At 45.8% G+C, this 10,986-nt stretch overlaps 1 protein-coding gene across 1 annotated transcript in view; it reads left to right on the top strand.

Moving 5' to 3' along the window:
- Positions 1-454: 454 nt before the first annotated feature.
- Positions 455-10,986, top strand: part of RAB11FIP4 (RAB11 family interacting protein 4) — a gene marked incomplete at its 5' end in the record, with an annotated part of 115,401 nt that continues 104,869 nt past the window's right edge. The window contains one exon of the mRNA XM_084218448.1: positions 455-598. Within this exon, the coding sequence (XP_084074574.1) occupies positions 455-598 (144 nt within the window). The remainder of the gene's footprint in view (positions 599-10,986) is intronic.

Raw genomic sequence — 10,986 nt, 5'->3', positions numbered from 1 at the left:
CTGCTGTCCCCCGCTCTCCCTGTCCCTGGTCCCGCTGTCCCCCCGGTCCCGCTGTCCCCCCGCTCTCCGTGTCCCCGGTCCCGCTGTCCCCCAGCTCTCCGTGTCCCCGGTCCCGCTGTCCCCCCGCTCTCCGTGTCCCCGGTCCCGCTGTCCCCCGGTCCCGCCCGGCCCCGCCGGGGCCTCCCTGCTGCCCGCGGCGCCCCCTGGCGGCGGCCGCGCCTCCCTCAGCGCCATCCTCCAGCTCTGCCCTATTGTTCTCCCGCCCGTCGCTCCCTCCCTCCCTCCGCCGGGGCTCGCGTCCTCCCTCCGCTCTCCTCCATCCCTCCCTCCATCCCTTCCTCCTCCTTCTCGCCGTCGCTCCCGCCCCGCTCCCCGGAGCTGATGTCACGCACCCGCTGAAGGCGCGGGCGATCATGGCTGCTGCGGCCGCGGCCGTGCCGCCGGCCTCCAGCTAATGCCCGCGATGGAGCCGGCCAGCCTGCTGCGGTTCCTGCGGAAGCTCAAGGAGGTTTTCGATGTGTGCGATGAGGATGCGGACGGGTTCATCCGAGTGGAGCACTTCGTCGCCCTGGGGCTGCAGTTCGGCCAGGGGGATGAGGTGAGTGCGGCGACTCCCGGCCCCCAAGCAACTTTCACCTGCTGTGTCCGGCCAGACCCCGCCCGGGCCGCCCGTCACCCACCTGTCCCCACCGCGGTTCCCGTCCCTTCGGGAGCCCCAGGTTCGTGCCGCAGGGCAGCCCGGTCCCGCTCCTTTCGGGGCGGCTCGGGCTCCCTCCGTTCCTCGGGGGGTACAGAGCCCTCCTCTTGGCGGCCTGGAGCCCCCTGCCCTCAGGGCCATCAGCCGCCTTCCCCCTTTCCCTGGAGCCCTCTCTAAAGACAGCCCGGCTCCCTCCTCCCCCAGAGGGTCCCGGAGCATCCCCCATCCCTCGGGGCAGCCTTAGACCCCTCGGGTACAGGGCCGGTCGCGGTTCCTTTCGAGGGCTGTTTTATTCCGGGTTTTGTCCGTCCTGGCTGAGCTGAGCTCGGTGGGGCACCGGGAGCGGAGCCGGTGCGGTGCCGGCAGTGTCAGGGACGCACCTGTGCAGGAGCCCCAAAACCGCCCGGGGATGGGTTGGGAGCGAGGGCTCCGTTCATCCCTGCCTCCCTCGGGCTCCGTTCATCCCTGCCTCCCTCCAGCCCTTCGGTGACACAGCGTAAATCTGGAGTCGCGCCACCGGTCTCGGCAGAGCGTTGCGTCAGCGGGACCGGTGTAAATCGTGACATCAGTGGAGATGGGAGTGGGATTCGGGCCAGAGGCAATGAGGGCAACGCCATGCGCTGGTTGGGAACAGTTCCCTTCAGTGATTCAATCAAGGGCGGCAGCTCCAGCGAAATGAACCAGCAAGAAAGGCTTTCCTAGGAGAGCTCTTGGGATGTTACACTTCACTGTTCAATGCTTCACCATGCGCCCCAGCTACTTCGGGAGGAGTGAAGTCGGGACTATGATGGGGTTCAGAAAACCAGTGTCAAACAATCTTTTAGAGTACAATAAAACAAATCAATGTGAGGAGCTAATAAAACACTGATTTATAGAGGCATGCCAAAGAAGAAGGAAATCCAGAGTGAATCCAAGTAATTGTTGGAGCAAATTGCTTATTTCTATCTTGCCACTCGTAATGAAACACAGCTTGTGAATTAAATCAGGAAATCAGGAGACAGAAGGCTTATTACTTACAGATAGTCACAGGTCTTAAACAATTTCTTAATGAGAAGCTGCAGTTTATGGTTTTAACAAGCAAAATAAGGAGAAATGAGTATTTGTAACAAGTTTTATTGGTTTTGGGTTTTATATAATTTTATCTAAACGAATAGAAGTATTTTAAAATCCTTCCTACCAGATAAACAGCCTCCAAATTACTTTTTGCACTACTGTGTTTATTTGGAGGCAGATCAGGCTCTTTCTTGTGCAGCACTGAGGAAGACTGACAAAATTGCACTGTCTGTTCTGCAGCAGGATGACACTGATGGTCATAACAATTCTTCTTGGTTTTAGAAATCTTTCAGGTTGTGAGAGTGGAGTGGGTGTTCTGTAAGATGTGACAGAGGGTTTGGCTGATGATCTCATAAGCTTACAGTGAATAGGAGTATATTAGAAAAATATTTAAATGGAGAGAAAGAGAAAACTGGAAATCCCAGTAAGGACAGGGCTAGAAGTACCAGTTGCCAGTGATAGCTTCAGGATGGGCTGCCTTGCTGGCCAGGCACAGAAGAGAGTGCCAGTGCTGAGAAATGCTGGCTTTGTATTTCTTTCAGTTGTAACTGGCAGTGTTTGATAAGATATTTGTAAAACTGGGACAGAGAAGTCTTATCTATCTATCCTACTTCTTTATCTATCAGTGTTATAACTTGTTCTGGTTTACTTCCCCGTGCCTGGTGTAGTTGGTGTTGGAAGTCCCTTGACTTCAAAGGAGCAGCTGAGTAAATGGGATTTGTAAATCACCCAAAGAGGTTTGCTAGTGAAATACAGAATCAGTTTTCCAAGTGCAGATTTACTCCAGAGCAACCACTGTAAATGAACAACTCTAGTTTAGCTTGTTAAAAGTGAACTTTTTGTGTGATGAATCAGAGTTGATGTTTGGAGATGGTGAGAATCTACTCTCCCAAGGAACACAGTGCTTTCTACCTTGCATCTGCAGGAACATACCACGTTCTGTGTGGAAATGCATCTCATGAAATTGAACTGAGGAGACACTGTTAGGGAGCAGTTCCCTTTAACACATTAGAACATATTTACTGTCAATGAAAATTAATTATATTTGTGATTGTGCTAAACTTCTTGGGCCTCATCCATCTGGGCTCCCTTTCCATTCAAAAGAAATCTTTCCATGAGCATCAGTGAAAGATTGATTTGCCCTCATGTGCAATGAAATGTAAACAGAATATTATTCTGTTTATAGAGTTCATCTGGCCACAGGAAAGGTCCTATTTTGTAGCACTGTGTAGTGAGTAATTCTGATACTTACCAACAGTAGCCTGGGGTCATGTCTATGAAATGAGAGTGTCTATGAAGGGCACACAGATTTCCATCTCTTCTCTACCTCCTCAGAGCCACCACCATCCAAAGTTTGGAGTCTACAAATTCTTAATACTAACTTTAGTAGGGTTTGTAGGGCATTTAGCCTTTTGTGGTTTTTTTCTTCTTCTTTCTGTTTTCTTTCCTGTGTGTAGTCAACATGCTGGATTTTATTATTCCTGAAAGATAACAACTCTCTGAAAACTGCCCCAAGGCAAAATTGTTGCAGCAAGGCAGCAGCTTTCCCTTCAAGCAAAGCACTCCTTACCTGCACAGTCAAAATAATAAACTGTAATGTTTCTTTTTAACTTTTTTTCTATTTTATTTTAATGGGCTTTTGAAACCTCTGCTTCTAATAGGTTCTAGCAAGTTTGCTTGCAGGCTTTTGCTTTGCCCTGCAAAGCATGTGGTTCAACTAGAAGAAAAAAGGATTTGGTTGTATTGATTTGGCAGAGCCAGGAACAGAACCAGGTCTCTCAATTCCTGCATTTAGAGAGGACCTGACTGGCTGTCAAGCACTGCTTGCATATACACACAGTTGTGGAACTTGTACTTTTAGGCAGTTGGGCATTCTGGCCTCTGCTCATCCCATCTGACTGTGGCATTTAACTGAGTCGTCTCCATCAGTCTTTCTTCATGGACATTGATGAGCAGGTGAACACTCAGAGGCTGTAACGGGACCAAAGGATGAAATAAATCCCTCAAAGATGCTTCTTTGTCTCCAGGACAACAGAAACTCCTAGCTGAGACTTTTGGTTCCGTGCTTGGGTTCTGACTTTCCTCGTGAATGGGGTGTTTGCCGTTTGTGTAGGAATCTGAAGAAAGACACCAAGGGCTGTTTCCACAGCGACTTGACTGGATGGCATGTGCACACTAGCTAAAGAAACACTTCACATAACACTGAGAAACGCCAAGAGTCGCTCACCATCTGGTTCCCTTTCAGTGGGAAAAGAGTTGCAGTGGAGCCAAGTGTCTGGGAGCATCGTGAGTGACACGTTCAGCAAGCCCCAGTTCTGGCATCGGATTGTGTGAATGTGTATTTCAGGGAAGTGCCAGTTGATGTTTCATTATGCCAGATTCTACTTAAACTCCACACTCAGTTTTCAGCAACAAGTGGAGTAAGCTGAGCGTGTTGACAACTTCTTTCTGAGGCAGGTAAACACCTTTTGGAGGTGCAAAGCATGTGGGTGCTCACACAGTCATCTTTGTCCTGGTGAGATCTGCTCATCAGCTTGAAGCAGTGTCACAATTGAAAGGCAGCTTCAGCACCTAATAAAATGTATAGGCCAATATCAATTATTCACCTGAGTGGACAGTAATTCACTCAAAGCCAATGGTTTACTAGTGCTGTAGAACAGAAATAGCTAAAAACGAGTTCACATATTTCTCATGAAGAGATGAAAATTTCTGGCTAAAAAAAACTGTTATAGGGAAATGTTTGTTGCTAATTTCAGTCATCAGCCCCATTCAGGGCTGAAGTTAAAGGCATCAACCTCAAGTGCTGCCCCAGCAGTGGATTGTGGCTGTGGCTGAGTTTAGGCACTCCTGGTGCTTCCTTTTGGCTTGCTATCAGATGTCTCCCAGGAGCTGAGGTTGTCACACTCCAGAGACTGTTGTTCAGCGTTACTGCTATAACCGCTCCAGAAGTGGCTTCTCCTTTATTTCAGGACTGTGATTTCACTGCCTGACAGTCCAGAGTCTTTTTGAGGAGCCTGGGTGAATTTCAGTAGTGAATTCACTACTCCTGGCTGTAGTGTTGCAGCTCAGAGTTGCGCCCAGAAATTAAAGGAACCAAAATTCCTGTCAGTGTGCACAATGACAGAATAGGGGAACCAAAATTCCTGTCAGTGTGCACAATGACAGAATAGCCCATACCTTCTTGGTAACATGAGTCTGCAGCCATGAGAAAAAGAGACTTTGGCACTGAAACATGGAAACAATAGGGTGTTATCACGTGATACTGCCATTCTTATAAGGGCATAATTCTTCTTTGCTTTTCCTGGAAATAATTATTGAAAGAAAAGATAAAATATTTGCCTAGACAGTATCAAGGATACAAAGAGCAGTCCCACATGACAGTGTTTTCTAGGCAGCAGCAAGGCTGCTATGCATTCAGATTCCTTAAAACTCTATTTGCTAATGACCCAGATGTTTAATGTAATTTACAATGACTGGAAAAAATAGACTTCTGAAGTGGAACAGTGGGGTACTCAGCTTCTGGATTAGTAAAGGCACAGCCACTGTAGCCTCCCTAATTCGATACGAACTAGCAGTGAATATGTTTAAAATAGCCTTTTGAAAAATGCTGAAACCAAGCATGTATTTCTAAACAGCTGACATAAAGCAAGCTGGGTACTTAGTGTTAATGGAACGTTTGCCAAAGCACTGTGGTGGAGAGGGGAGCTGTAGGTTTGCTGTGCACTCATGAGTTTAATTCGTTATGTAATGTTTGCATTTCAAAGGTGAGAGCTCTGAGGGGTACAGCTAAGAATTGATTATTGCTGTGTTTTGCAGTACAAGTCAGTGATCTGAAACAGTAAATTCTTGATGCCTGAAGGAAAGGTAATCAATTTTGATGGCAATTCTTGATATTTAAATGACTGTATTTTATCACTACCTCCGTGTTTGCATTTAGCACAGGTACAGGGATATTGTGTTGACATATCATTAAATGCAAAAGTAAAAAAATGCATGAATGAAGCATAGAAGACATTACAGTATAGAAAGTAGCATATGTAAGTGGTGTGTTCAAACATTTAGCTGCCAGGCAGGGCCAGATATTTTCTATGCAAATTTTTCTCCCTCCATCCTGATTCAGTCCATGCTGTTAAGTTGTAAAATTGCTGTTCTTTGTCTGTGGTACGCCTGCATGTTCTCCAGAAATTTGTTCTTGCAAATCCTTCGGAGGATTTCGGATTTCTTACATGTATTGATTTTATTCCTCTAATATGATTAAGCTCTGAAAAGCAAATTAAACAAAATTGCTGGAAGGGAGGGTAAGTCTTGGAGGGAGAACAAGCCACTGCTGCCTAGTATTGGTGGGGTGATCCCCACCACAGAAATTTTTTTGTCTTCTAAATTGCATTTTTACCTGCAATTTAGCACAATTGACTCATACTCAGCAGCAGTGCTTTTGTAGCAATGAAGTAGAAGCAAATAAAAGGCCTTATAATGTTTAATGTTTTTATTCTCTGTGCAGTTGACAGCATCGTTTCCTATTAATTTTATCTGATTTTAACGCTGATATCCACAAACATTTTAAAATCCTTGATCTGATTTTTGCATCAGACTGTCTGCTCAGGAGTTCTAGCAGTTCTTAAAATATGCAGTATTTGGGAACACATGTGATCTGAGACCTAGATGCTGGCACAGGCTGCTGAGTAAACACCCATCCCTGAACGTGGTTAACTCAGTGTAGGGTGTGATTAAGCATATGAATGATAAAAGAGAGTGTCAGACACAATCACTACTACTCCAACATATGGTTTTACAACAGCAGTGTGAGTGTAAACCAGGCACTGTATGATACCTTTTACTCAGGATACAATTGAAGGGCCTCACTGGAGAGAATGCAGGTTTCTGTAGCTGTGTGTGCTGGTTTCGTGTTTTGTGTGCAGTTAAAGTCATGAACAGCAGGGCTCCTTCCTAAGCCTGGAATCCCTTTCAGTTGTGCAGGATGTTCAGCCCCAGAATGAGAGACAGGACTGAACTGTGGGGTCAGAGTGCAGCAAGGGAAACAGGGTCAATGCACAGGGCACAAAATGCAGGCACTGGAAAAATTGCAGTGCAGTCCTTGGGTTTAAAGCTGCTTTGACAGTTTAGTTTGGGTGAAGCATTATGGTTTTAGGGGGTCAAGTGAAAAGCTTAGAAACAGGTGAGACTTTCCTCTGTTAGGATTCCTGAAATTAGGAGGAAAGGTACTGGAATGGTGTGCTCTGGAATACAGAGGATATTGACCTGGTGAAATGAGGGGTGTGTTAGAATAATCTACATTTCAGTACTTACAGATGTGTTTTTTCAAGTATTCCATAACATCACATAACATCATAACATCCATAACATCCATAACATCAAGCATTCCATATACATCTGCTTTGTCAAACCTGGTTTTTTCTCCTTTGGGGGACATTCTGGTGGTGTTCCATCACCTCCAGATGAGCTGACTCTCCCTGATGGGATCCAGATGGCTTCTGGAACATGGGATATTATTTTCCAGTGGCACTTCTGTTGCTATGATAAAATATCCAAACAAACATGCAAACAGCTTTGTCCATGTGTTTGCCTGGTATTAACAGATTTGAGAAACTGTCCCAGAATATTGGTGACTGCTGGTTTAGTAGTAAGTGACTATATGGGCAGTTTTAAGCCTAATATATAGGATGTGTATGTTGGGGTATGTGGCTAAGGCCACTTTTCTCAGTGTTGTAACCTACTAGGAACAGGAGAAACCTGTAGGAGGATTTTGCTGCACACTTTATGCAGACCCTTTAACAATTGCTTTATGAGTCTGGCCCATTATTTTTGCCTTAAGGAGGTAGGAATGTAATTAACTTCACCTTTTGGGATTTCTTATAAGTTTGATATCTTGATGGATTTCATTTGAAGCCAGCTTTTTATTGACAAAATTTAAATCAGAATATTTGGCAAACAACAAGTGAAAATGTTCCAAAACATAAAATTTTGCTCAACACAAAGCATTTTTCTGTTTTCTTCTGAGAAACATGAAATAGAATAAATGGGTTTGATTTCCTTTACTTGGTAAGAAAGCTGAAAAATCAATTTTTTACCAAGTTATGTATTGAGCAAGTGCAGAGATTTTGTGGATGTTGGAGGAAGGGAAAATACATTGTTCAGTTCTCTGCCTAATGGAGTTGTGTTCAGGTTGCAGTTATCCAGAGCTGTGGGGAAAATAAAGCAACAGGTAAAGCAAAACCATGAATAATGCCCAGCCATGTGAGAGACTAGACAATGTAATCTGCATGAAAAGAAAATCAGTGAGTTTGTGCAGGAAGTAGGAAAAGCTTTAAAGTGTGGTACAAGAGAATTTAGGATTATGGTCCATGAATGTTTGTTTGGCTATGGTTCATTTTTTGCAGCCAGATATGGGGGAATTTTAGCCTCCAGCCTGAAGAGTGAATTGTGTCTTTCATTCCTCAGTTCTCTCTGGGATTGCTTGAAAATAAAGAATTGAGAAGTGCTTTGAGACACATCTTCAAAGGAGCTTTGATAAAGTCAGTTTTGCTTTTCCTGCTGAGCAATTACAAGGCCTGGAAGTTTCCACTGAGGAAATCTGCATCTTGCCTCCTCACCTGGGAATTGAGTGCTCTGTGCCAAACACAAACTGCTCTGCACAGTCGGCTCATTTCACTGGGAAGTGCTGTGGTATTTGCTTCAATCAGACAGTCAGATGTGCCTTGTTTAGAGAGAGAATGAAATCGGTTTGAGCACTCTGCTGTTGACAGCTGTCATTTGGGAAGGTCTGAATTTGAAGGTCAATGCATCTGTAAGTGCCAGTGTGACTTTGGGGTGGCAGATTGTGATCTTTGTCAGTAATCTGTCACCTCTCTTGTGTCCTGTGGTCACCTTGACTGGTGACTCTGCTGGTACTGGAGAGGATTTCTGGACATCTTTCAGCAGGAGTGGAAGCTTTGGCTCTAACCAAGCTCACAATGTCTTTCCAATGGGTGAAAAGACAATTTGCTATGTACAGGGAATTTGGCACAGGTCGAGTTACTGTTGTGGGGCAAATGCTGGCAGATGCAGATCATTTGTTTCTTGATTTAGATAGTCACCCAGATAACCTCTGGAAAAGGTCAAATATTCACAAATTACTTGCATTTTGCCAAAGGTTGTGGCACAGTTTGTTTTTTTCTGTGTGTGTAAGCCCATGTGATTTTTCTTACTGTATTTTTCTTGTACTCCTGGCCTCACTACTGCCAACTTCACTTCTTTTCCAATAAATCATTTTTTCCCCCTGTGGCATTCTAAATATGCTCTCAGAAGCTTGACAACTCTGGTGTGTGGAAGCATCCTCATGGTACTGCTGTCTTGTTCTCCCTGGGTGGGTGGTGGAGGTTGGTGATGCTCTGTATCAGCTGTTTTTGGGGTGGGCACTGAATATTCAGTGATTGGCACGGGCAGGGCCAAACTGCTGCTCTCAGTCTGCTGCCTGGGGCCACAGGATGGTTTGAGGAGGAGGAGGAGGGCACCAGGCAGCAGGGATATTTAATACAGGAGGATTGATGGTGCCTTGAGGGAGGCATCGTGACCAGACTGCAATCCCCACTGCCACTCTGCAGCTTCACAGCCCTGCCTGGGCACTGCTTTTGCTGGAGACCCTCTAAAGCAATGTGTGATGTTCTGGCCTCCTGTGTTATTCTCTGGATTTACTCCTTCCAGCTTCAGGGACAGCTTCAGCTCTGGACTCACCATGGCTTGTGCTTTTTGGTGGGTGCTCCTGTTGAAGTGAGGGTGGTTGTTAAGCTCTGGTTGTGTTACAACAAAATAGCACCTGTTTGGAAGGGAAGGGAGCTTTGGAGGCAGTGGTCTAAGTGGTGGTAAGTAAACACAAGTGATTGACACAACATTTCAGGTGAAAAGCTTGCTTGATTGAGTTGGTGGCATAATGTGGCTATAAATTACCTGTGGGTTTATTGCAGTTGGCTGCTGCAGTGGGTCTTTAGCAATACATTCTGTTTGGTGGCCTGCTCCTAATTCAGTGCCTGACACTTGCATTTTGTAGATGCCGCACTATTCTGTAGAGCTGCTTCCCTGAATTTGTGGTACAGGGTGGAGAGAGTAGGAGGGTACACTCCTCCCATAGCAAGAAATTGCTGGAGTCTCTATTTTAGGGAAGAAGTGTAAAGAGGCACATTTCAAATACCTTTTTACCGTGGGTAACAGTTGTGAATCATTAGCATCACACCACACCTGCCACGCCCTGCCCTGTTTGACTTTGTTCTGGAAGGACCACGAGCATCAGGTTCATCTCCCAGACTTCTGGATGGCAGAGGATGGCTGCAGAGACACTGGCAGTTTCTGGTTGGCTTCCAGAGATGTTTCCTGAGCCCACAGGGACTCCAGGCTGAGCACCTTCAGCAGAGCCAAGGGCAGAGCCGGCCTTTTGGGAGCGGTGGTGTTGGATGAAGAGGCATGTTCTCAGTCCTTTGAAGTGCCGGTGAGGTGGAACCTGACTGAGCTGGTACCTCCCTTCCCTTTTCACACTGTGCAACTGCTTTACAGCTTACAGTGCCTTAGAAGGTTCATTCATTGAATAACACGTGTGCCAGTCACAGAAGGTACTTCTTTAATTAACCAAATACTATTTCGACTTTAATTTCTCTTCTTTTTCCCCTGTGTTCTCTCTCCCACTCTTGCTGCTGATAGAAACATTCCCATTTTACAATCAGTCTGTTGTTGTCCCTCCTGCTGAACTGGTGAACCTGCTGTCAGCAGCACTGTGCCACCATCAGCTCCAGCCTGTGGTTTCCCTAAATCAGCTGGGCAGAAGGATCTCGTTGGGAAGGGGGAAGAGGGATGTTCCCTTCTAAAGGATTGCAAATATGGACAGCAGTGAGTGAGTGCAAAGGAAATACTGGTGAGGTGCACCCTGTGAAACAGGATGTCACAGTTTGAGGGAGTACCTGTGTGTATTTTAACACCCACAAGCAAGAATTGATTTCTAGGAGTAAACTGCCAGCCTGCAATGGAAATGGATTTTAAGACCCAAAGCGTGTGCTCAGTGCACACTGTAATTAGATTGTGATTGCAATTTCAGCACAGTGCTGAACTTCAACCTTTTAAAAACTCCATCTTTCTTCAGAAGCTTATGGGGTTATTTATGATATCAGCAATGGACTCAAGGAATATCACAGCTGTCCCATGGGGAGGGAAGGAGAGGCCATCAAAAGATTAAATTTTGACAGCATTTTAAA

Source organism: Fringilla coelebs (assembly GCF_963513975.1).
Source record: "Fringilla coelebs genome assembly, chromosome: 19".
NCBI lineage: Eukaryota > Metazoa > Chordata > Aves > Passeriformes > Fringillidae > Fringilla > Fringilla coelebs.
Note: the sequence above shows the minus strand (reverse complement) of the source record. Positions and strands in the feature narration are given on the sequence as shown.